Source organism: Malaclemys terrapin, chromosome 1, assembly GCF_027887155.1.
Source record: "Malaclemys terrapin pileata isolate rMalTer1 chromosome 1, rMalTer1.hap1, whole genome shotgun sequence".
In the NCBI taxonomy this organism is placed as follows: Eukaryota; Metazoa; Chordata; order Testudines; family Emydidae; genus Malaclemys; species Malaclemys terrapin.
In genome coordinates this window covers 339,119,318-339,147,212 of record NC_071505.1, presented here as the reverse complement: position 1 = coordinate 339,147,212, position 27,895 = coordinate 339,119,318, and the positions used below count along the sequence as shown (strand labels likewise).

Sequence of the window (27,895 nt, the reverse complement as noted above, 5' to 3'; positions counted from 1 at the left end):
GGACTTGTAGGCTCTAAAGTTTTACATAGTTTTATTTTTGAATGTAGTTATTTTTTTGTACATAATTCTACATTTGTAAGTTCAACTTTCATGATAGAGATTGCACTACTGTACTTGTATTGGATGAATTGAAACATACTATTTCTTTTGTTTTTTACAGTGCAAATATTTGTAATCAAAAATAAATATAAAGTGAGCACTATACCCTTTGTATTCTATTAGAATTGAAATCAATATATTTAAAAATGTGTAAAACATCCAAAATATTTAAATAAATGGTATTCTATTGTTTAACAGTGCAATTAGTAGTGATTAATTTTTTTTAATCGCTTGACAGCCCTGCTCTTTATCATTTTTGTTGCTCTCCAGTTTATCCAAATCTGTCTGAAGTGTGATGCCTAAAACTGGACACAGTAATCCAGTTCAGTCTCCACCAGTCCGAGTAGACCTGAACAATTATTGTCTGTAACATTCCTGTTAATACACCCCAGAATATTGACCTTTTCGTGACTGCATCACATTCTTGGCTCATACTCAATTTGTGATCCATTATACTCCTCAGATCCTTTTCTGCAGTACTATTACTGGCTAGTCAGTTACTTTTTTGCTATACAAATATCATACAGGAGGATACATTTGAGCTACACAAATATAAACTTGGTACAATCTCTTATAGTTTGGTAGCCTTGCTTTTGATGCCTGATGTAGGAACTAGGAAACACTGAAATCTCACCACACCGAAGAATGACCCTGGGTGGGCAACTCCAAATTTAACATAGTCTAATCCTGTATAAAGACTCTTCTGTGTGAAATTAATACCACCCCACCCCCAAATTTGAACATAAACATAAACAAGTACTGCATTCAGGTGTTAAAACAAGTTTTGACTATCTATCATATGATGCTTTTGTCTAACATTGGAATTCTACTTCCCAGAGTCAGGACTCAGTCAAGTTTATAGGTTTGCTTTCTATTTTAAAGGCGCTAAAGGCAAACAAGTCATCAGTGCGTAAAGAGCAGAGATTATAGCAGGCAGGTCTGGAAGGAAAACATGATTAATTGATAGGAAGAGCTTTAGTAGGCCCCCAATGCTTAATGTTTCAGGCTTTAGAGATACTAGTCTCTGGGTGGATGGCAACTGAATTGATGAACAGACTTAATTGAAAACCTAATGAACTACAAACTAACTCTGGGCTGCATGGCAAATTGAGCGCATGAGTTTAGCAGCATTACTCACTATGAGCTAGGATACAAATTCACTTCACATAGGCCACCAGACAGCCATCAATAGTAATTATTTGCAGCCACATCACGCTAAGAACTGTTTAAAAACATAAGAGGACATGGTCCCTGACACAAAGCGCTTATAGTTCGACCAGGCTCAACAAATGAGTGTGACAGACCGAGGGAAGGGTAGAGGTAGGATGAGGTGAACAAAACTAAGATCACATAGAAATCAGATAGTGCCAAAATGTGCATGCCACTTTACATAGGCTAAGACATTCCCTGGCTTACAGTTTAAAATTCAAGGAATTCAGTATTCTAGTAATGACATGAGTACATCGGAAGAGATCTTATTAACTTCATATTTCCCCAGCTCATTTCACCGACTGATGAATCTTGAATGTTAGCCAAATGTCAGAAGGAAAAAACTGGTAGGGAGAGAAGTTTAATCTTAATGACTTTAAAGGGTTCCTTACAAGAAATTGATTGTGCAGGAGAGAAACCTTTAAGTGCTTGATATTGTCTTTTTCCATCTCCCTTTAATTGAGGTTTCCATTTCTAACAGAAAATATATAGCTCTCATTTTCAGTGACTTAACGAAATGCTATCGTGTAATGAAACATGCTTTGTATTTTAACAGCAGTTTTATTGTCAAGACTGAATGAGTTTTATAATGTTAATTGTAATGGTAGACTTTATAATCTAAATTCTGCTACAGTTAAGTAGTGTAACTGTAGGTATTGAAATGAACTAATTTTGATTTGTATCTTGCACTTAGTATATTGAGTGGTAGTTTTTTTGCAGCATACATCTTCAATTCAAAGGCACTTTTATTTTCCTATGTTGCAGACAGCTTGGATTTATAGATGTATTAAGCAAGGTGAGCTAGATATACTAGTTATGGTGATCTTTATAGTGCTCAACTTGAAGTGACCCATTAAGAGTTTGAAAGTATCATAAAATTTGGAGCTGATGTCTTAATATTTCATCTGCCCGTAATATTGACCTGTTAACATTTGGCTCTAATGGCTCTTTAAAATTCTTTTTAAATGTCACAAATAATAATAGTGGCTGAGCCTGTAGTAAAGAAGTCCTTTGAAGTCCGAACAAAATAGAGGTTGTGTAATCACAGCTCTAGAATGTGTTGTAGATAGCTTATAAGATACTGAATTTAAAGGCAAAAACTTGTACATGGTAGTACTGATAGTGGTTAACATGTCAGTTTTAGAATCTATGAGCTCAGCCTGTAAAAGTCGAACTGGCAAGACGCAATGTGAGGAAGAGTCAAAGTGAGGAAAGAGTGTAGTAGTAAGATTAAAATTGTGAAATTAACAGCTTCATCGTGAACAATCGTTTAAATCTCTCTGCAGAATTTGCATGTCTGATGTTAATACCGTACAGTAATAGTGAAGGTTAAACTTGAATAGGCTTCAGTTACATTGGGGCTAAAATGATGGTTCTTATAACAAGCAGCAGCTGAGAACCAGCAACTAGCCATGATGATTCTAATGCAAAAGTATTCCTGTGTGCAATGTACTTTCCCATTATCTAAATCTCAGTATGAATTTAGAGAGCATACAGAAAGTGTTTCCCTTATTACATACTGTACAACAGAAATAACCCCTTGAAATATGGTGGTTGTGGGCTCTATATAGAGTCACTATTGCACTAGGTGTTCTAAACAAGACCTTGAGGGGAGAGCTTTGGAAGACATTTGCTCCGAGGGGGGACTTGAAAAAGGAGACAATGGAAACATGGCAGCCCAAGCCAAGGAAGGGTTTCCAGATATAGAATATCTCATGGAAAAAAGTGCATGAAGTGTAAGTGGGATTTGTGAGCAGTTGGTGTGCAAACTGTGCAGATTCATTGGGATTGGGAGTCTGCAGAAACAGAAGGCTATGGATTTACCTGCACTCAGAAGTGTTCTTGCTGGTATCTCAGCAAATGGTTCTGCTTAAATCAGACTAATTTTAAAGATAAAATATTGAATGTGTGCTTTCTAAATCTGACTTTTTCTTCTGACCCTTCCTCCTCAGGTTTCCACTGTATCCAAAGGGAGGAGAGAGACTTCAATTTGATTATGGAGTTTACCTTCTCAACAAAAATATAGCACAGGTTGGTAAATTTTGAGACTTGTTACAGAAAGACATGGTAAATTCCTAGAGAGACATTCTACCATGTGATGTCTGCACAGTGGCCGGTATTAAATGAGTGCATCTCACTTTTGTCAAGTGTTTTTTGCATCTGACATGAGCTGCTGCAAGAGGCCCACCATCAGTCCGATGCAGCCGGACATAATGAGCATCCTTGGATGCTTGGGACTTGCACTGTTCAAGGGCCACTTATGTGGTGCTGTATATGGCCCTTAAATGGTATGCTAAGCAAAAAACCCATTGATTTGATTATTTTACACCTGTTTTGTATACTGATGATCATGCAAAGCCCAAAACAGCTCACAAGTTATGTGTTTTTTCAAATCATGCAGCCTTTAACTGAACACTGTACTTTTGATGTGGTCCTACAAAAACTGTAAAAATGTTCACATTATTCGTCTGAGAAGAGACCATATGTGCTCCAGAAGATCTACACCTCTACCCCAATATAATGCTGTCCTCGGGAGCCAAAAAATCTTACCGTGTTATAGGTGAAACCACGTTATATCGAACTTGCTTTGATCTGCTGGAGTGCGCAGCCCCGCTCTGTTCTCAAAGTCTGAGGAGGCGCCTTTCCATGTGGGTCCTAGGGATCTGTGAGAGTGGAAAGTCTAGCCCCCTGTCAAGTTTGCATTACACCCAGCCTCTTCCTCTTAAGGAAATTCTGCAAGGTTCCCCTCAAGTCTTCCTGCCTTTGTAACTTCTTCCACCAGGTTTCTGTGTATGTGAGGAGGAGACCTGGTCCATAATACGTAGTTACTGAAATCAAAGCTTCTCTAAAAATTAACCGGTGTTTTGTAAAACAGGATAATAAGAATGGAAACCGCATCTTGCACTCAGGAAAATTCAGGTGGAATTTATAAGTAAATCAGTATTAGTTTTGTAAAGCGTTATTTGGGAAACATGCTTTGCTGTGTCAGTTCCCGTTCAAAACCATGTGTTTAATTCTGTATGCATATAATAGCTTTCAACTGAGCATAAATGGGTTTTGGGCCCAGAATTTTTTCCTTTTATTTGTAAAATCCAAAGCCCTTACTAAGCACATTGAGCAGTTTTCTCCTTCTGTGATGGTTGCCATTAGGAAGCCCAGAAATGTCTAGCTCCGTTTGGGCCTGATTATAGTGATCCTACAAGAAGGGTTTAAGAAGGAGAAATTAGGACCTTATTTTTTTCTGTTAAGTATTTTAACTGTGGGTCCATCAATAGCTATTAACCAGTATGGTCAGGGACACAGCCCAGTGCCCGGTGTGTCCCTAAATTTAACTGCAGATGCTGGGACTGGATGATGGGATGGATCACTCAGCTGCTCTGTTCTGTTCATTTCCTTTGAAGCATCTGGCACTGGTCCCTGTTGGAAGACAGGATACTGGGCTACATGGACTTTTGGTCTGACCCAGTATGCTCATTTTATGTTCACTGCCAATTCCCTGAAATAATTATGTAGAAGGTGATTATTACTTTATCAAGTTGTAATTATTAAATTATCAAATGCAGACCATTGGCTAACCTGTACTCCTTCCCCATCCCCATGTCTCTATACCTCTACCCAGCCACCCTCTGTGTCCCTGTACCCCCGTCCCTGTCCCCATGTATCTGTGTCCCCACCCAGCCACTCCCTGTCCCTATGTTTCCCTGTACCCTCTCTCCTGTCCCCATGTCTCTCTGCACCTCCCTCCCCCTGTTGCCGTGTGCTTCCACTCCCATTCAGCCCTGCCCCAGTCTGTCCTCCCCCACTAGCCCTTATGAGCCCATGTCTGGACCCAGCACCCCACGCTGTCTGTCTCCCCATAGCCCTTGTCTCCTGACCTGGCCAGCTGCGAAGAAGGCACTGCAGGCTTTCTCTTCCCTCACTGGCAGGGAGCTGCCGCTTTGTTCTATCGCCACAGTGCCCTCTGGTTGGAAAAGGTGGAACTGCAGCAACATTTTGGCAGAAGCTTATTTCTGTGCAAAAAAAATTATAAATCTGCAGTGCTCATTAATTATGCACGTGCACAATAGTGTAGAATTCCCCCAGGAGTAATATACAACCAGATCATCACCACAGTGGCCTATTTCTCAGGGACTGAGAATGTGACTACAGATGCACTCAGCAGGTACTTCTTCGAAGATCACAAGTGTGTAATATGGTGGGGTTTATTTCCCCACATTTAGTCAGTGGGGCACCCCTCAGACTTATTCACCAAAGGCTTAAACAGGAAATTTACCCACTTCTGTTCAGCTGGCGGACAGGATCACCAGTTCTCTGGGGGATGCTTTTCACCTTCAATAGTTGTCAATTCTCCTATATGCATGCCTAATAACCAAAGGTATGCTCAAAATAAAGAGACAAAGCCAGAGTCATCCTAATACTTCTGACCTGGCCCAGGCAAATGTGTTTTCCTTATCTGATGCTGCTGCCCATTCGGTCTCTGATTTACTTGTCACATCGCTCCCCATCTCCTCTCCCAGGAAGGCATGAAGATTTGTCCACCCCAATCTCCCAGTACTTCATCTCAAAGCATGGTTGGTCATGGCTCACAATATTAGAGACTACCTGCTCAGAGGACTTAAAAATAATGTTTCCTGCTGTGTAATAGTAATCTACTTGCTACATGTCTTCTCAAAAATGGATGAGGTTTGCCCGGTAGTGTGACCTGAGGCAGGTTTCACCGATTACCTCATTGCTTCTAGACATAGGAGCTAAACTAGTAACTCTGGAAAACCTGGGGACTATTGATGAGCTCCATAAGAGTCCACCTAGCAGCCATCACGGCTTTCCACCCACACACACAACCCTCCTAAATACAGGGTTATTCCATCTTTGCCCACCCAACCACAAGAAGATTCCTCAGAGGGTTTGGAAATCTTTCTGCTAGTTCAGCACCCTATTCTGGTATGAGACCTCAATCTGGTCCTTAACTGCCTCACAAGATCACTGTTTGAACCACTGGCTACCTGTTCACTGCTCCATTTGTCAAAGAAGACTGCATTCCTGATAACCATCACATTGCATGATGGGTTGGAGGAATGGGGGTCCCTGATGGCATACCCCTCCTCACAGTATTTTTAAGGACAAGGTCACGCTATGACCCCACCCCAACGTCTAAGCTCAGGTTTCTTCAAAGTTCCATATCAATCAGCACATTCACTTGCCTGTCTTCCACCCCAAACCACATTGAGATAACCAGTAGGCACTGCAACACAGCCTTGACGTTAGGTGAGCCCGAGCCTTCTATCTGGATAGGACAACACTCATTCTACAAGGTCCATTGCCACATCTATGGCCTTCCTGAAAAAAATGCTCATTATTGAAATCTGTAAAGTCTCTACTTTGGGGGGTGTGTGTGTGTGTGTAATATATAAACACACACACACACTATATATATATATATATATATATATATATATATATATATATATATATATATAGTGTTCACCAAACACTAAGCTATAACTCACTACTCTGCTCTGATACTGTTTGGCTTTCCTGTATTCCATATTGGACTCTGCTCCGAAGCCCCCTCTGCCTTAGATGACTAAGGGGGGATATGATAGAGGTGTATAAAATCATGAATGATGGAGAGAACGTGATTAAGGAAGTGTTATTTACCACTTCACAACACAAAAACCAAAATTTCATTGGATGACTCCAATAGGCAGCAGATTTGAAACAACCATAAGGAAGTATTTCTTCAGGCAATGCAGTGTCAACCCATGGAACTTGTTGCCAGGGAATGTTATACTTTTGGCCTTCACTAAGTTTAAAAAAAAGAATTAGACATGGAGGATTGGTCCATCGATGGTTACTAGCCAAGTTGGTCAGGGATCATGCTCTGGGTGTCTCTAAATCTGAATGCCAGAAGCTGGGAGTCGATGACAGGATGGATCACTCGATAAATGGCCCTGTTCTGTTCATTCCCTCTGTAGCATCTGGCACCAACCATGGTCGGAAGACAGGCGAATGAGTGAGATGGATCATTGCTCTGACCCAATATTGCCATTCTTAGGTTCTTATTCAGCGTGACAGTTCCCATTGTACTAGGAAGAAAATGATCGAAATAACTAGAACCTGTGATCATGCGGTAGTTACTGAAATAACAAACTTTATTTATATTGGACCATCAAATACAAATTACACCTCTACCTCGATATAATGCTGTCCTCGGGAGCCAAAAAAATCTTACCGCATTATAGGTTAAACGGCGTTATATTGAACTTGCTTTGATCCACTGGAGTGCGCAGCCCCGCCCCCCCCCACCCCCGGAGCACTGCTTTACCGCCTTATATCCAAATTCGTGTTATATCGAGCTAGAGGTGTAATTGACTATAACCTAGGGGAAATTAACCATTATACTTTATGCATTGACAAATACTTGTTTAAACAACAAATTTTTTTGGTAATTGATAAATGTGAGACGAGTGAGTAGAAGCATGTGTAAAGTGGGTAGAAGTGTTTGCACACTGCCACCTGTGGATCAACGTGTTGAACCAAGCAATGAAGTATAATCTATAGTTCTTAGCAAAGAAAGCAAGTGCAAGAGGCCCTTGGTTTAGCTTAGCACAAAATTGCAAACAGGGTGATGTTTGGTGGTGGTCATGTTCTCCAAAATTTCCTTTTTCAGTGTCAAATTATTAGTGTAAAGCTAATCACGTAAAGGAAATTAGATTATGTATCCAAACAAATCTTGTTTAACTTGTAATGACTTACGTTTCTCCTTGGGCTTTTGACCCTCTTTCAAGTCTTGATGTAATGGTTACTGTAATGTAAAAGTTCACAATGAATGAGATCATAGGAAATGAATGTGCCCATGTCTTGGAATCCAGTAACTATAACTTCGTGATACTGAGGAGCTTAAAAAGTACGAAGGCATCAACTTTGGAGTTATAATTTAAGCAAAACACTGGGATAATAAAAAATAGCATCAGTTAGAAAATTCTGTGCACTTTGGTTTTTTTGGCATTTTTTGAAGCTGGTAACTGCACTATCTTCTAATTGCTTTTTTTAATTTATGCTGTGAAAAATAATCATGGCTTATGAGACACCTCTGTGGGGCCCCTGACTCTGTACTTCATCATTGTTTTTATAAGAAATCTACTAACCAGCAAGGTTTATAGGAATACTTCACTTACATAAATGGCCTTTTCCCCCGTATCTTTCATTCACAATTGTTTCCCATATCCTTATTAGGATACCAAATAAATTCAAACTGTGAACACTAATATGGGCTACCTCTCTGGAGGGGTATTGTGTTTACTTTCATGGAAGATTTCACCAATATCTAAGTCTATGGGTCCAAGAGGAAATGTAGTTTTTGGCTCATCTAAATGATTAAGTATACAGTGTGTTATGCATGCAAACACATACTCTTATTTCCCATAACTTTATTTACTTAATACCTATGGGCAGTCTCCACTAAACAATATTGCAGTGAAAGCAAAATCCAGTATTAAATATCAGCTTTTCTCAATTTCAGTTTTAAGAATTGTAGAACCATATTTCCGTTACTATCTGGGAAACCGTTGCAGATCACTGAAATTTACAAATTAGAGATTAAGCAAGTGCATTACTATCAGATTTTGTTCAGTTACTTTGACAATTGTGGTTTTAATTTGCTGAGTTATAATGGATCAGAAAATGTACTTTAATTATTTTTACAAAATACAAATGCTTAGTAATGAGAGACTTCTGCAGTGCTCTAGTGTTAAAGATTTATTGAAAGATGGGGAACAACCATCACTTGTTTGCGGATTATAGTCTGTAGTTTAGCTAAATTTGGCTTTAATGTAGTTTTGCTGTTCTTGAAGATAAAGCCAAAGTTTCCCCTTTCTATGCAGAGTACTTTTCCCCCCCAAAAAATATTTTATTGCTGCTACAAGTGAATAGTAAAATCATAATCTTAGGTAAAAGGATACCAAGAAAAAACGTTTAAAAGGTTGTTGGTCACTTAAACTGCAGCCATGTAGGCTGTACAAAAGCAGTGAAATAAAATATGTAAAGCACACATTGAAGGGTTATACAAAATTTGAAGCAAGTCAAACAAAGCAAAGGGGGATCTCAGTTTGTCCAAATATACCAGTAAGGATATTGTAGTTTGGTTTCTCAGTCAGATCAATTTTGTACATTGATCTCCCCTGACATTCAGATGGACCATGAACTGAATTCTAAATGGGAGAAGGAGATGCAGAAACCACCAGCCACAGTTGTCCCCAATTCGAACCTTAACAATCTCAGTAAAGAGACTACCTTTATTTATTTTATTTTATTTATTTTAGTTATTGAACTACCTTTTGGCCTCTATTTGTTACATACCAGGTGAGGCAATATGGGGAAATTTGCAGTACCTATTTCCCTTTCTGTACACTTTAAAAACTTCAGTCTCTAGAGCGGACAACTGGGCACCTTTCACAGGTAATCCGTGCATTCTAAGGAAAACAAAGAATCCAAGCCTCATTGTTAGAGAAACTGAATTAGGTCAATTACAGCAGTGAACTGTTCTGTAAGTAAAACAGTATCGAACTTTGCTGCTTTGATTGTTGTATGCCGTATTCATTACTGTTCTTTCAAAGTTCTGAGGGTGGTTGTTCCAGGCCAGCAGATAAGAACACCTGCATCTCAGCATGAGGAATCCTGTGCTAGTGTTGGTACTACCATACCTTGTACTACTGTACCTTGCTCTCTGGATCAATGGAGGACTTTAGTCTCCAGGGCTGTCAATCAAGGGCCTGTCTTATGAGCTCTAAATTCACAACTAAATAATTGCAGATCAAAAACCTGCATGTCAAGGTGGCTTTCAGAGAGATTCATAGTAGTCAAATCCAGTTGATATGGGGAGGTAGGGCTGTCACCTTAAGATCCAAACACAATTTATTTTATAAAGAGGGGAAATGGTTTTATGTATATGCAGTTTATTCAGTGTTCAAGTTACTGCCGCAGAAATGGAGGCAATCCTTGATTTGTTTCCACAACTCTTCTTTCAGCTCTTGTCTTTCTGGTTATGTTCTTTCTAAAAGCATACCAGGGATGGGTTTTCATGGTGGGGTTTTTTTAACTCAAACTTGTATTTTTCTCAGTTAGAACAGACTTGAAGATCTCTGTGTAGCTTGAAAACTTCTCTTTTACCAACAGAAGTTGGTCCAATAAAAGATATTACCTCACCCACCTTCTCTCTCTCTCATAAAATATAGGCAGGCAACATGCTAGTGAGCAAATAAAACTTCAGATTATAATTTCCCCCAAAAAGGTATAAACACAGAAGACTGTTTATATAGCAACAGGCATAATTTCATTGATTCCCCAAGGTTGTTTATAAAGCAGCAGGCGTTTATAACACTTTCTGTTTTGATTATTGCATTGCTTAGTCATCCAAATCGTGGCCAACACTCTTTCATACTAAGAAAAGGGATCCAGGATGTTGTAAAACAACTAACTCTGCCATTTTTATTTATTTGTATCCCATATTTATTGTATCAGAAACCCTTAAATGGCTGACTTCTAACCAATTCTGTAGAAAGCAACAGAGGGTCCTGTGGCACCTTTAAGACTAACAGAAGTATTGGTTAGTCTTAAAGGTGCCACAGGACCCTCTGTTGCTTTTTACAGATTCAGACTAACACAGCTACCCCTCTGATACTTGACACAATTCTGTAGAATTCATTCAGAGAACATTTTCTGCCTCTATTTCTCAGCTTTCACATTTTTAAATTTGTGGAGCAGATGTTTATTTTCTCCAATTTGTGTGTACCAACAAGAGATTCAGATAATCATTTATCTGAACATAGTTGACAACTACAATTGAGCTATGCAGTTGCAATTACTGGTCTAAGTCTATTAATACTTACATGAACATGCCCAGAGAATGAACAACGCTCTTTAAAATCAAGATGTACAGTTATAGGGGAGAGCGCTGCATATGTTAATTGATTGTTAAACTTTAACTCTGACACTTGTTTAGTATCTAAAAATGTCTACTCTGCTTACAGATTAGGGAAAAAAGCTGCAAGTTTTCAGTCTAAATTGTGGCTTTGCATAGTAAAAGACAATTAAGCCTGGCGGTAATGTGAATCTAGCTGTCCTTCTGTTTGGAAAAATGTTTCCACACATCCTAGAATAAAGAGTACAAATTAGTATACCGCAGGGGGACCTAAAACAATAAATACAATTTCAAGAAACAATGAACAGATAAATATAGAATGGCAGCAATCAACTGAACTCTCAGCTAAGTATATACTAACCCAGCCACTACAAACTTTCTATATGCATCCGAAGAAGTGGGCTGTAGTCCACGAAAGCTTATGCTCTAATAAATTTGTTAGTCTCTAAGGTGCCACAAGTACTCCTGTTCTTCTTTTTGTTTCTTTATGGAGATCTTCTGTGGATTCCAAGATTGAGTTTTTACTTTGTATTAGCTTATCACAATGTAAATTCAGAATACAGAAGAGGAAAACTGTGTAATATGTAGTGGATGATTATAAAAGTGTAAGCCTGCAATGGGTAGTCAGATGTTGCTGTCTTGCTGTTCTACTCTGGTACGCCATTTATTCATCAGAGTTCTAAAGAGTTATCACCAGGTAAGATGATTGCAATTATAAAAGCTTTGTATAAAGACACCGTCAGTACCATAAGAATTGGTGGAAAATGTAAGCAACAGGTCAGTTTGGTGTAAGACAAGGGACATGGAATCAAGGGGAGTTTTTAAGGAGGGATTTGAGAGATAGTGGGATCTTCAGGGAAGAGGTTTTTTCACTGTGTACACGTAGTGCCTAGCACAGTGGGCCCCTATCTTGGCTAGGGTTATAGTTGTTTATAAATTTTAAGTGGTAGAATTTAGGAGATGGATCATCTGCTGCAGTGGTCCCCAAATTGTGGAGCATGACCCCCCAGAAGGGTCACGGAGGGGATAAATTTACCCCGCATCATAAAACAAATTGCCATTTTCTACTCATTCTTGTCAAAATATAATGTTAAGAGGCAAGCCCTGTTGGAATGGGCAACTTTTGATGGTAGCAGTGAAATCTTTGATAACTGGAAGTTCAATACAGCTGTCAGGACTGTGCAAATTCACCCATCCCTACTGTTGTTTGTGTCTTCTTCCTTCCCTTTGCTTCGCCCATGCCTCACACTTCATTACTCCCCTTCCTGCCATCTTTTTGCCTTCCTTGATGCTTTCTTTGGACCTACCAGCCATTATCTCCATATGTATCCTCCAATGGCATGGCCTGCTTGTATTACAGGGTCTCGTTAACTTAGTTTCTAAAAATATTTAACCTCTGATTTGTTTTTGTTTTTTTTAAATAGCAGTGCTGTGTTTTTATTTTCAGTGAGGTTTTTACATTGGGTTTCAGTGTTTTTTTTTCAGTATTTGAGGCTGGGTTGTAGCACATTGTGAGGAAGAACCTCATTAAATTGCATTAATAAGGGGAAGACAGTTGGGAAATCAGACTAAATATGTAGTGACATAACTAATGGCTCTACTTCTTCAGCTGAAGGGGTGAGAATTCAATTGTGTTTTTGTTTTCTTTTGTTATTAAAGCCTTTTTTCGGACTATCCCTGTGACTAGCTGTAGTCTTGTTTTATGTACATGTAATTATCACATACTAGTTGCAACATTTAAAGCACTTTTCTGTGTAATTGCCTAAAGATGTCCATACAGAAACAGATCATGTAGTTTTCCGTGGGAAATGGAAAACAGCCCTTTGATACAATAAGACATACCTAAAAAGAAGAGTCAAGGATTTAATTTGACAGAAGATCTCCCAAAATTTGGGAAGTGGAGAAGGATTTTTTGTTGTTGCTGGCCCTTTAGTTGGATTGGATCCACGCCCCATTCAGTTTTCATCCCTCCCCCATTGCATGTACAAAAACCCTTCTGTGCACTCTTAATTTCTTTGGTTAAACTGTACCATAACAGAAGTTGGTGGTACAATAAAGCATATCAAGAGCAAGCAGTAATCTCTATGGAAATGGCTTAGCAAGTAGCTTCATCTGGAACTCTCAGCTCTGGTGTAGTTCTGTGTTTCTGTGGATCTGGTTCTATACCAAAGACCGTTTTCATCTTAGTCTGAAGTGCAGCAAAGCAATCGTGTATTTTATTGCTATTTTTCTTTGTGTGTTGCATAGCAACAGAATACTTCTGGGTCATTGTTCTCCTCATGGCTTATGATGTAGGACACTTCTGTCCATTTCAGCTTGCTGCACCATTCACAAGTATTTAGTCAAATAAGTATGGTAGTGGTGTTTAATTTAGAATTAAAAAGAGTTTAGAGGGACTTGATCAAGCTTCAGGAAGGATTAGTGATCTTTTTGTTCGTTTACCAAATGAACACCCTTAAATTTGTACTTCAGCTTTGAAGTTAAAATCTTCTAAACCAAGAGGCAGCAAATACCATGAGAGGAATATCAGTGGGTGGAATTCACCCATTGCAAAAAGCACTTAAATAGGAATTAAGGGTCTATACCACTCGTGCTGGCCCTGTACACTATAGTAACTCTGACCCCAGAAACAGGCAGTCATCAGCATCACTACTTACATACCTGTGAATATTAAGATTTAAAATGAAAACAAAATCCTCAGGATTCAAGGGCCTTAAAGACCTGCCAACACCTCACAAAACCTTAGATGGTTATTTGGGAGATACCAAGAAACTAAGGCCTGTTCTACTCTAGAAACTTGGTGGTTTAATAAAGTCATAAAAATAATCCGATCCCTAAGTGACATTAATGTACTGGCAAATTTTCTACTGTAGATGTAGTTCTATTGGCAAAAAGAGTTTGTTGGTATTGCTTACTTTGGGGAACTGGTATAAGCTATACCAACAAAAGTGGTTTGCTGGTCTAGCTGTGCTGGCAAGCCTCTTCTCATATAGACAAGGCCTAAGGCACTTGGATTTCTAGATTTACACATCTCAGCGAAACTAGTGGTGAGCACTTTACTAGCAAGTTCTCGTCCCCTGCTGGCCAAGCAAAGCCCTTATTTACTGACATAGCAGGTATAGCAGAAAGCTCATTTCTTTATAAAAACATGGGGCGTTCATAAGTGAATATTTTTAATTAGTCACTTTGATTCTTGATTTTGTTAAGAAAATGTTAAGAGTAAAATTTTTTGTATAAAATCCCGAAGACCCTGGGAAACTTAATTCTGATTTACAGGTTATACTTCTGCATTTCTTTTTATTGCTTAGATAAGTTGCATGAAAATGTACCCTAGTTCTGTGGATTTTATCATTGCTTTCCTTGCTCTCTGCTTGAAGTTTGATTTAGTTAATGGTTGCACATTTCTCTGCAGCTTTAAAGTACTATATACTTGTTTACCTATTTTTATTAATTTTTATTTTGTATCAAATCTTTAGGTTTACTTACATTAAAATATTCACACACTTGTCACACAACACCAGAACTTCCCTTAACCTTCAAAAAGAACCTTCCTCCATTAAGTCACAAACTATAAAAGGAATTTAGGCAGATTGGTAATTCCCAGGACCCTCTGAATATCACTCCAACTCTTGTGAAGGACTATAGATCTTAAATTGTCACAAGTGATTAGGATTAAATTTTTTTATATCTCCTCTGAAAAAACAGTACCTCCATCACTGCCTCTTTGCATCATGCTGCGTTGTTGGTTCACAGCTGAACTTTAGTTCCTTTCCTTACTAACTTGATTACTTTCCTTTAGCAAAAACAGATCTTACCCCTCGTTCTGTTGTTGCAATCTAGACAAGAGTACAAAGGATGGATTTTGTGTAGTTTATACATAAAAGTTGGTGTGACCCAGGGTCTCCTTGGTCCTAACTGGAGGAGGGCACAGGGTTATACAGGGATCCTTTATGTCAGATATATGCATAATGGTTCAACAAAGGGTGGCATGTGAGGTTGCTACCAAGAGTTAGTAGCCCACTGGTCCTCATAATCAGATATATGTACAGATCATCTTAAATCTTAGAAATGTAGGAATGGAAGGGACCTCAGTAGGCCACCTAGTGCAGTCCCCTGCACGGAGGCAGGACTAAGTATTCTCTAGACTTATAGGTGTTTGTCTAACCTGTTCTTAAAAACCTCCAATGATGGACATTCAGCAGCCTCCCCAGATAACTTTTTTCTAGTGCTTAAATGCCCTGACAGTTGGGAAGTTTTTCCTAATGTTTAACCTAAATCACCCTTGCAGCAATTAAAGACCATTACTACTACTCCTATTTTCAGTGGTCAAGGGGAACAATTTATCACCCTCCCCTTTAGAACAACCTTTTATGTTCTTGAAGACTGTTGTCCCCCTTCAGTCTTCTCTTATCCAGAGTAAACCCAGTTTTTCAATCTTTCCTCGTAGGTCGTGTTTTCTAGCTCTTTAATAATTTTTGTTGCTCTCCTCTGGACTTTCTCCAATTTGTCCATCTTTCCCAAAGTGTGGTGCCCAGAAGTGGGCACAACACTTCAGCTGAGGCTTAATCAGTTCTGAGTGGAGTGGAGGAATTTCTACATATGTCTTGTTCAGAATGCTGCTATCAGTACATCCCAGAATGAAGTTTGCTTTTTTTTTTTGCAACAATATTACATTGACTGATATTTTATTGTGGAAGGTTCCTGAAATGTAACTGAGATCAAGATACATTGATGAGATGACTGATATTTTGTTTTTGATCCACTATAAACCCCCTCCCCCAATTTTTTTTGCGGTACTTCCTCCTAGGCAGTCATTTCCATTTTGTATTTATGCAATTGATTATTCCTTCCTAAGTGTGGTACTGTGCATTTGTCCTTCATTGAATTGCATCCTGTTTATTTCAGACCATTTCTAGTTCTTTCCATTTATTCCCCATACTTCTTGCTATACTATACAGACATCTAAGATGTTTGTTAGATTTTTCCTCTTTATTCCCTCTTGTATGTCCTTTGTCCTTGCATTTAAGGAGTTATGTATCTATACTGAAAATTAGGTGTTGGAGTTGGGGCAGGTCACCAGGAGGTGACATTTCTCGGAAATGTTCCGTTCAGGCAGGAGGTGAGACACTGATCCCCGTCTGGCCATTTGTGTATGCTCACAATGTAGGCCTGTTTGCATACTGGGCCACATGCAAATTAAGAGTTTGTAAAAACTGCAAAGGAAATCTATAGGAAGGGAGATTTATAAAAGACAAACAATTGTTCTGGTATATCTTGGAATATAAAGGGACACACTGAATCCTTCACTGAGGCCAACTTTTTAAATAACTAATGACATCTAGAAGAATTCCTGCCAGGAGTTAAATGCTTGAGTTATCATGAAACCTAAAGTTGCCAAAATAATATTTAACAGCTATACTTCATATTTACCTTAACACATTTCAAAGACAATGAATTAATCTTCAGATGGACTGGAAAGGAAGACTCGTTCTAGCAAGACCTGTTTTCTGCTGCATGCTTATTTCAAGCAGTGTACCACTTCCTGAAAATAAAGAACTGACCACGTATCAAATTTTGTTACAATGTATGGGTCCAACAAGTTCAAATTGGTTTTAAAAAATCAGCAAATGATGCCTACTGTTATTCTTGTAGGTCACAAATGTTAATTTATATTTTTAATACTCTTAAACCACTGACAGAATTTATATATGTTGATACAAAGAAATAACATGATTCTAATAGATACCGTAATTTCAAAGCAGCCAAGTGGTCGTCGCATACCTTCTGCAAAGACTGTAAAAGCAATTATGCAAGCGATACTTCTGATGGTATTCCTAACTAAAGAAATTTAAGTAGCATTGAAAGTCCACAAATATAGTGATACTTGCTAGATATAACTTCAGTTACTCTTCTGCAATATTAACCATAAATATCTAAAGGGTAAAAGATTCTACATATTGAACTACATTAGAAATAATAAAATTTGCTCTATCAGATATCTTGCTAAGGCTCTGTGCTGTAGTATGGCAGATATTAATCCTGCATGGCGTTTACATTACAGCATATCTACTCAAGAAAAGACCAAATTTTTAACATGGACCCAACTGGAAGACTATTCAATGACATTTACGGATTAACTTGGCGATATAAAATTGAGTTAGAAACAGTGCTATTGTCCATGTGTAATACTGGAGAGTCTTTCTTATCTACAGTCTTCTGATCCTGACTATTGGAAATGGGTGCATGCCTGCCTTAAAAGGAAAAATCCCTTAATTCTGTCCTTTTTTTATGTCCTGAAACCTTAGAATTTAAGAATGACCTTAAAAAAATTGGCTATTTTGCAAACATTTGGCTGTGATAGTAATGACATATGTAATGTCATTAGAGGGTTTTTTCGTTTAATATTTTCCTTTGCTCCAGGCTAGTCCTTTGTTTAGCCAAATCCAGTATAATCCTACCAGGAGAGTGTGGATCATTTGGTAATTTACATTGTATGGTTGTTTTAATCCAGGTTCTGTCACTGGAGTGGAAGGTATGCGTCACAGCCCACCATAGTACATAATTTTATGTCCATATGGAAATAATAAACTCTGCAGTAAGTGGCCTCCTGTCACACAATCCAGTATTGGGGAATTATTTTTTCCAAAGCAATTTTTCCCTTCTTAAACCCAAATGACAATAGAAATAATTCTCAGCTTCAAGATTTTTTTTAAAGGAAAAAATTTGTATTTTTAAAAAAGAAAACTATCAAGTAAGAATTATTTGCTGATTTGAGCATACTCAATCTCCTTTGTTTTCCAAGGTATATTCATTTACGCCCCAATTCAACAAGATATTTAAGCAGTTGTGTAACTTTGACTTCAAAATACCTACTGAATCAGTGCCTGTGTGCAGGTGCAAAGCAGTTATTTCTCAGAAATGCAGGGTTTTTTTTTAATATGACTTTGAACCCTACTTATGGCAATGTTCATTAAATGTAAACATTTATCAAACCGAGACTGGCTTATTCCAACAGATTGTGTTCTAACAGTTTAATTTTAGGGCTATCTTTCCTAGTATAATCCAGGGCAGGAGGATAAATTTGACTCCAAAAGCCTCCCTGAAGGTTTAGAATGTAGGAACTAATATTGGGCATGAACTTCTAGGAACTGCTATAGCAAATACAATGCAGAATAGTGTGAAACAGTTTAATAAGCACAAATACTTAACAGTGTAATGTAAAAATATTTTATCTATTGTGTAATAAAAGGCATTTAGTGTGTTATGAAGTGAGACAGATTTTTTTCTTTTGATAGTGGCTGTTCAAGACCAGATACCCAGGTAGTAATTTAATTGGATTATGGCATGTAGGTTACATATTTAGATTTATCCAGCATTGTGCACTCAGAGTTCATTGTCTAAAATATTCTTGCAGCCTGTCAAACTCCCCCTCCCTCCCCCCGCTTCCCCACTGGCAACAGTTGAGTGTGCATTAACAAATGAACTACTCAACTTAATCAAGTTTGCATTTGTAGAAGCTGCCTTCAGTAATACAAATTAAGACCCTAATGGTCTTTCATAATCCAAAGGCACTAATCCTAAAAGGCCCTGATTTTTAGTTTCAGGACCACTAATGATTTTCCAAGTGGATACTTAGTATTTTCTGGTCACTGACATTATGCTAGCTAAATTAAGTGTGTGCTTCAGTGTATCATTTATCAGCGATAGAGGATTGAAGCATTTCACAATTTAATAAGGAACAGTGCACTTAGCCATGAGCCTCTTTGGTCAGTTGACACACACATGAGTTATACTTTAATCAAGTAATCTTTAGGTGAGTTAGCAAGAAACACACTTTTTCCCCCTTTTTTATTACTTTAAAGACTTTACAACTGCGTTGTGCTATAATGTATCTCTATTTGTGATGCCAAGTTTGACAGAACTAGTAGATAGTGCAGCTGCAGTGAAATAGACACAATACAGCCTTACCTAATTTTGTTGATTATAAATAGATCACAGGGGCTCATTTAAGTGGCACGTGTGGGGGAATTACCTACAGGGTTAACTAACACACTATACTAAAATTATATCTCATACTATTTAGCATAGAATTATTTTAATAGTTTGAGAATACCCATGTGTAAACAATCTGCTTTTGTTAAAGCTATGAATGTAGGAATGCAGTACTGAAATATAAGCCCCGGCCCATGTTTTATCAGCCTATTTTACAAGGAGAGCACATTCATGCTGTAGGCACGAAACAAAGTAGTTATGTAACAAGGATTAATGATCAGATGAACTGATTATTTTATCCAAGTCAGTGAGGCATTTTTAACCCATTATTATGGATTCAGTTTACATTTAAAATATTCCTAACTAAAGAAGAGCATATTTACAGTTCTTTCTTTTTCCCCATTTTGAATGGATTGGTTATCCTTCGGTTCTAATTTGCAAAGCTAGTACATTAGTTATGCTGCTTTTTATTCCCCCACCTTTGAAATACAATCTAGTACTCAGCAAGCCCTACTAATTTTAACAATTCTTTCTTTGTAGCTTAGATATCAACATGGATTGGGTACTCCAGACCTAAGGCAAACTCTTCCTAACCTGAAAAACTTCATGGAGCATGGGCTAATGGTCAGATGGTAAGTGCTTCTGTTTCACCAATTAACTTAAGTAATACAAAAGTAGGGAGGGCTATGGCGATTGTCACGGAAAATGAGGCTTTGGAACCAAAAATGAAGTTGGTGAGGATATCTTAGGGTCAGCCAGAGCCCATGGCCTGATTGTTGCCAATACATACATTGTAAAGAGGGAGGACCATTTAATTACATACAAGAGCAGTGCCAGCAGGTTCCCAATCAATTATTTTCTGACAAGAAGAAGAGAGATAAAAAATGTCAAACTGTAAAGTGATACCAGGAGCTACGATTGCGGAGCAGCATAGATTGCTTGTAATGGACTTATGGGTGAAAAGGCTAGTGGGGGAACAAAATGAGCTGCAGAACAAAGGCTAAAGTGGAGGAGGCTTGTGGATAGGGATGTCAGTCTGAGATTTAAGGAAGAGGTTCCATGGAGATTGTCCAATGACTGACCATGATGATACCACCTAGGTTTGGGGGGAAATATCCAAACATGTTACAGAAAGGGCATAAGCTGCTTGTGGCCAACAAAAGGAGGGTAATTTCATGGCATGGAACTATGGTGGTGGTGCCATCTATGTGTAGGAGGCAGTAAAGGAGGAGGGAAAAGGGTTTAAGTAACGACAGAAAGAATAGTGGAAAGTTACGAAGAATACAAGCTGATAAAGAAAATAGCAAAAACAGTGGTTGTGGAAAGTAAGGGTCAGGCATTTAAAGCCTTATATGCAAGACTACTAAACAAGGAAGGGGAAAAATAAATATATAGATTAGCCAAGATTAGGCAAAGAAGCACAGAGGACTTGAGCTGTAAAGTGGGTCAAAGATGAAAATGGAAGAGTACTAGTGTAGGATGGTGGGATCATTAGGACGTGGCAGTGCTTTTATGAGAAACTGCTCAGTGAAGAAACCATTGAGGGGAAGCCTCACAAGACCTATTACCATGGTGGAGACTCAAAAAGTGCTAAAGATGATGAAATGTGGGAAAGCAGCAGGACCTGACAGTTCGCCATTTGAGGCATTAAAGCATTAGGCCGTGAGGGAGTGGTGGTGATTAACTTTTTCAACTTCATTCTCAATTGGAAAAATGCCTGATGAGTAGGGGAAGAGCACATTGGTCTCTACATTCAAGCACAAAGGAAACATGCAAGAATGTAGCAATTACTGACCCGACGAGTTACACAATGAAATGGCTGGAAAGAATTATCGAGGAAAGATTTCATGAGGAACTGGAGCATCAAGGAACTGACAACCAATTTGGGTTTATGCCAGGAATGTTGTCAGTGGATGCAGTGTTTGCACATGAATATTGTAGGAGAAGTATAGGAGAAACTCAAGGAATTCCACTTAATTGTTTTGGATTTAGAGCAGACTTATGACAGAGTTTCTAGAGAATTGTTATTGTGGTGCCTGCAGTCATGCTATTTGCTGGAGACGTGTTCAGACTATCGTGGACACATAGGAGGGTAGCACAGCAATAGTGAGAAGCAGCTGTGGCTACAGTGAGTCATTCACTGTGAGGGTATGTCTGCATCAAGAATCGGCTTTAAACCTGTTCCTGTTTGTAATTGGTAATGGACGCCTTGACGTAAGAAATTAGGGGAGAAGCTTCATGGAGCAACATTTTCACTGATGACATGTTATGAAGATAAATATGAACTAGAAAAGAACCTAGAACCCTGGAGGGTTGTGTGACTGGTTTACTCCTGGGGGAATGCTGCTCCAAAAAAAATAAAAATTTTACATCAAAATATAAAAATTCTGTGCACAATATTTTAAAATTCTGAAAATTCTGTATTTTATTTTTCAAAATATTTGTTTTTTTTTATACAAAATGATCCACAATTAGACGATCGGTCATGATTGAGAACAACATTGCAGGATGTGCAAAATAATTTGTCCCCATCCGCATGCAGTTTTGTAGGGAATTCTTGAGCATGAGAAGTTGGTGTAGCTCTTTTTGATGCACAATGTGAAGGTTGTTCACGTCGTACAAAAGGACGAATATCCTTTTGGTAACTTCAAAAGGACTTGGCTAGGTACTTCAGAAAGTGCTTGGTTCTGATTGTTCTGACATTATATTGACTGCTTGATAAATGTTTTATTTGCCCTCAATCTTTTATTTTAATGGGTAAGTAAAATAAATTCTGAGCTGTAATCTAACCCCATTGTGCCACTTTGGCACAGGAAAAAAGTGAGAAAGCACATCATCATCTTAGCTGAGGATTCCCTTACTGTCATTTATAATAAGGCTCCTTTACATCACTCTGGCAATGTAAAGATGTCTTAACTTTTACAGGTTTTATGCTCCTGGGGGAATTGACTGAGAATGGGAACAGTTAACTAACAATAGGAACATTAACAATGTTACTATGTAGGCAGGCTGCTACATTTCTGCCTCAGAGAATGAGATCAAATAACTATCAATAGCACCATTAACAATGTTTTTTTCATATCAAGAAGTGTTTTATTTCAAACATTGCAACAGTTTTGTAGGAATGCACAGAGCAGACACTTATTCTTCCATACCTTTTCTTCTCTCAAGCAAAAACTGACTGAATTTTATTTCAGTCCAATTCCTGTTACCTGCTATAAAAAGAGCCTCCAGGCAATTTAAGGGATAGCACTGGCTGATTGCATTTCCAACGCTGGCAAAACAGCTGCTTGCTTCGTTGCAATGAAGGAACATAGGTAAGCAGGCTGCTACATTTCTGCCTCAGGGGACAGAGCCTGCCTTATGTCTAACAGTGATATAAATGGTCACCTTTCTTAAACCGCATCACAGGGTATATTTGAAGAAAATGGCTTATGAATCGGGCAAAAGATGGAATACATGTCATGCTTCGATGAGAGGGCAATAAGAATCCAGTAAAACAAGATGGTATGGGGTAGTCTATGCAACAATTTAAATAACTTGCTTGGGTGTTGAGTAGTAATGGGAATGTGGATGTAGGTTTAGGAGCCGCAGAAAGAGCACTTAACGTAAATGGAGAGAGTTGATGGGAATTTTCTGCAATAAGAATATACCAAGTAAACTAAAGAGCAGAATGTGTATGATCATGATTAGACCAGTCATGACGTAAGGGTCTGAATGCCAACCAGTGAGAAATAGAGAGAACTACTACTTCACACTGCCAAAATGAGAATGCATAGATGGATACTGGGTAAGACTAGAGCTGATAGACTATGCAAGGAAATGGTATGAGCTATGATGCAGGTAACCCCTATTATGGAAAAGTTGAGGGAGTATCACCTGAGATGGCTATTAGGCAGGATGGTCAGGATCAAAACCCTCTGCTCTGGGTATCTCTAAATCTCTGACTACCAGAAGCTGGGGCTGGACAACTGGATGGATCACTTGATAATTGCTTTGTTCTGTTCATTCCCTCTGAAGCATCTGGCACTGGCCGCTGTTGGAAGACAGGTTCCTAGGCTAGACCATTGGTCTTACCCAATATGGCCATTCTTATGATATCTGGGTCGCGTGAAATGTGGGATATGTTGGCTATAGTAAAGAGCTAGTAGTCAAGGGACAGAACACAAGGAAGACCTAGAAAAAGGTGGTTCGAGATGCTGAAGGAGGACACGATGAAGGTTGTAGTCTTTGAAGACGCATTTGACAAGTTTGCTAGGAGACTAACAAGAGTTGCTGACCCTGTCTGATGGGACAAGGAGAAGGAGGAAGTAGGTGGATAATAAAATCTCCACAGGAATTTAAAATTTGTTTATGTACTTTGTAACTCCTTTACTGTATGTCACTTCTTCAGGCAATGCACAGTCAACCTGTGGAACTTGTTCCAGGGGATGTTGTGAAGGCCAAAAGTATAACTGAGTTCAAAAAAGAACTAGATAAGTTTATGGAGGATATAGGTCTATCAATGGCTATTAGGCAAGATGGGCAGGGATGATGTCCCTACAGTCTGTCTGCCAGAAGCTGGGAATGGGTGACGGGATGGATCGCTTGATGATTACCTGTTCTGTTCATTCCGTCTGGGGCACCTGGCATTGGCCACTGTTGGAAGACAGGATACTGGGCTGGATGGACCTTTGGTATGACCCAGTATGGCCACTCTTGCATGTTATTAGTGTCTAGGAAGAGAGAGGTACTCTGTAAAGAACCAAAGACCCAAATGATATATGGTTTTAGATTGGTCACCACTGTGAACAGAATTATAAAGCAAATCAGAAGCCAGTGCAGTCCATGGAAAACAGGTGAATTGTGCTCCACATAGTTCATGTTGCTAAGCGGTCAGCCATGTTGTATGAATTTAATTACTTTTTCGGTAGATTTAAAGATCGTACAGAGGCATCGGGAGTATAAAGTACATATGTTATACAAGCCTCTTACATTAAGCAGGTTTTTCCATGCATTGTCACTTTCATAAATCACTTCTTACCCTTGCTGACTTTTCTTTTGCTATAGGGACACATAGTGGTGCTCTGAGTTGATTAAATGCAGGCTCCTTTACTGCTCCAGTGAACCCAACAAGTTACCTTACTCTGAAAGTTTCCATTTCAGCAAAGTAAGACTAGTAGTATATATGAGTTCTTCATTCCAGTCCTTTCTAAAGGAAACCAGTGTTTTCATAGGAGCACTAACCCATTAGCACTGTGATTGTCATAACCTGCTTCACATTTCTGGGTCTGTTGCATGGCTCTAAACAGACCATTCAGAGCAAATGCTATTTAAAAGCATCCTTTTTTCTTTGCATTTGATGTAAAGTGGTACAGCTTACTGAGACATGGCTTTTCTTTTGATTTTAATAACCCGGATGTATCAGGAGATCTGTGTTGCTGCCCATCACTGTAGTATCTGAGCACTTTCCACATCAAATGAATAATAGTAAAAACCCTAGTGGAAGTATAGAACAGTACAGTCCACAGTGTACACTGGTGTGTGTGTGTGTGTGTGTGTGTGTGTGTAAAAAAAAAAAAAAATAAATAAAATAAAAAAAAAAAATGTTGAGTCAAACTACCGGTGGAATATGGGAATGTGGGGGATGGAGTGGTACCATAGAGCAAAGTTTTTGATGGTAATAATAAAATCCTGTAGCAAATGGGGAGAGGCTTGAGTCTGAAAGCTGGTGAGGCTATTTTGGTACTTGCTTATAGAGTTTTCTCTCATTTCTCAGCCTTAAGGTGTATCTTGATCTCAGTTGCATTTCAGGAACCTTCCACAATAAAATAGGCAATATAGCAACCAGAACCTTTTTTAAAAAAAGAAACCAGCCCCTGATACCTCGTAAGTTATTGGTTCTCTCTGCGCACAATGGCCCCAATGGCCTGATGTGCCATTTTGTGGAAAGAAAGATCTGTCTCTTCCAGGCCAGTGATTAGGTCATTACCACCCTCTTTTTGTCTCCCTTAACTGACCAGAGTATTATACTTTGTTAATTCTTCGAAAACATGAATCAGTAACGGACCCATATTAGTCTCCAAATGTAATTTTAGTTAGGGTTGAAAGAGAATGTTTGGCAATAGAGAAGAAAAATACAGAAATAGAAAAGTCATAATAAACTACATAAATGGGAATAAGCATCTAGATGAATACAATCGAAAGCATTGCTACAGTGGCACTAAACTAAACTACAGTGGCACTAAATCTACAGAATATTGAAATTCTACTTTCATCTCTCAGGTCCAAATTAATCCCTGGTGTAACTCAACTGATTTCGGCAGTGTTAGATCAGCCGTGAAACTGGCTCACAGCCTAAAGCTTTCTCCCTTTGCTAGCTCTGACCTCCTAACAAGTCACAGAAAGGAGGAAAACATATCTTGGTTATTTATATAGTCCGTATCTGTTATGTCAGTGCTAATATGATCCAGAGTTGTCGACCACTGGGCACGCCAGATCTGTGGAAAGAGAGGGGTCTGGCATGATTTCTGTAAGGTTTGAATCAATTTAGTAACAGTGTAGACAGGATCAAAATTTCCAATCTTGGTTGAGCAGGGATGAGGTAATGTGTTTGGGACTATTATTAAACAGGAGTAAATTTAGTCATATAAACATAGTACTAGATATCCTATTTTCCCCCTTTTTATATATAGTAAGCTTTTGAAGTACTAGTGATGCAAGCCTTCATTATCCTTTAGGGACATTGTCTTTACACAGACAGGTATTTCCTTAGAGTGATGTACGGTCATTAGCAAGACAAAATACATTTTTTGGCTAGGTGATATTTCAAAACATATATGAATATTAGGCATGGTTCTCTGGGGGTATCAAATTACCCCAGTGAATATCTATGCCTCATTTCCTTCTCACCTCTAAGACTTGCATGCATAGTCATTCTTTTTTAGGGCTAATGATTCTAAACAATACTTCTTAGTACTTCCTTATAAAATAAATGGAAATGGTTCTTTTCAGGAAGCATAGCTCAAGGTAGAAATTATGGACTAGATTTTCAAAGTCAGGCACTTGCTGTTGTGCACTTATTCACATGAGGGCAAATACCCAGTGTGTGTTTGGAAAATATCTGGCTCTCTATATAAAGCACACATACAACACCAGCTGTTAAAATGGAGATTTGCAGGCTATTGCTGGCAAGTCACTCCATAGGTCAGCCTATCAAGTGATAGGCTGACTTGATAGACATACCCTATGCAACAGACATGGGGTAACTGTTGAGGCTTTTCCAGGTGTCCCTCAACTCTCAACATGAGATTGGGAGCAGTTTGAGAGAGTCTTTCTTGGTTTTCTTAGTTACCAATTTGTTTGCACTTCTGCTTCCTCTCCTTTTTCTTGTTCACTTGCTGTTCTTTAACCATGTAGACAAGTCTTACTGAATTTTAGACTTTCATCTATACCACAAACTTATTCTTGTAAACTTCTTCAGTATTCATGTTGATTTTAGTTTCTCTTTTAATAGGATCATTTTTCAAGGGTCTTATTTTTTGGTTGAATTTACACAACTGTTAACTGATGCAATAGTGACCTGCATTAATGGCAGTGTTTTTCTGATAATGTGGCATCAATGACTCCTCTTTAGTGCTCTTTCCAGTTGTTTCCTATGGAAAGAAGGCCCAGGACCAGTGGGGGGAAAAAATCACAAACTAAAAAAGAATTGAATTTTAGTATGGATCAGGTTCATTTTTAAAATGCCACTTTTAAGGCAACGTATCAGTTCAGCGAATCCATTTGTAAATTAATAATTCTTCGAGTGATTGTTCACGCCAATTCCAATCAGGTGTGCGCGTGCCGCATGCACAGTGGGGAAACTTTCCCCTTCGCAGCTCCTGTGGGGTCGGCCAGGGAGCCCCTTGGAGTGACGCCTTCCTGGCACTCAATATATGACCCCTCTGACCTGACCCAACCCACCCCCTTCAGTTCCTTCTTACCATCTGTGGCGGCATTGGAACAGTGTTTCACTTGCTTGCAAGTGTTCCCTTAGCTGTTACTTAGTTCTATACAGTTTTTTGTTTTGTAGTTAATTGTTCAGTAGTTAGGGTAGTCATAGTGAGTGGGTTGTTTTCTCCTCACCCCGTCTTGGGCTCCGGGCACGCCTCAAGCCCAAGGATTTACATTTTGTGGTGTATGCAAGATGCCTGTGCCCAATAGCAACCCTCACGACTCATGCCTGAGGTGTCTTGGGGAGGCACATCAGTCCAAGCGCTGTAAGATCTGTAAGGCTTTCAAGCCCAGGACTAGGAAGGAATGCAACTTCCATTTGAAGCAGCTATTAATGGAACTCGCACCCTGTCCAGCGGCACCTGACCACCAAGTCCCGAGCCCAAGCTCGGTGCGGAGTGCCCCGGTGTCAGTCCGCGAACCAGTACCGAGGAAGTACTCTGGTGCTAGAGACCCTCGGTACTGAAGATCCCCGGCACCACAGCACAGTGCGGCGCCCCGGCACCGGTCAACATCCCTGGTGTCCCATAAGAAGTCACGAGTGCTCCATCTGGACGAATGTCATGCATTCCATTTTCCAAAGGTGGGTGTTTCCCCAGGTAGACCTATTTGCCACCAGGAGCAACAGGAAATGTCCAACATTTTGATCCTGCCAAAAGCACCGTCTGGGATCTCTCTTGGACGCGTTCATGATGCACTGGG

General features: G+C 39.0%; 1 protein-coding gene across 1 annotated transcript in view; it reads left to right on the top strand.

The window, feature by feature from the left end:
* UVRAG (UV radiation resistance associated) overlaps positions 1-27,895 on the top strand; it is a 147,806-nt gene that overhangs the window by 100,807 nt on the left and 19,104 nt on the right. The window contains exons 13-14 of the mRNA XM_054015837.1: positions 3,261-3,339; positions 19,760-19,851. Coding sequence (XP_053871812.1) covers positions 3,261-3,339; positions 19,760-19,851 — 171 coding nt within the window. The remainder of the gene's footprint in view (positions 1-3,260; positions 3,340-19,759; positions 19,852-27,895) is intronic.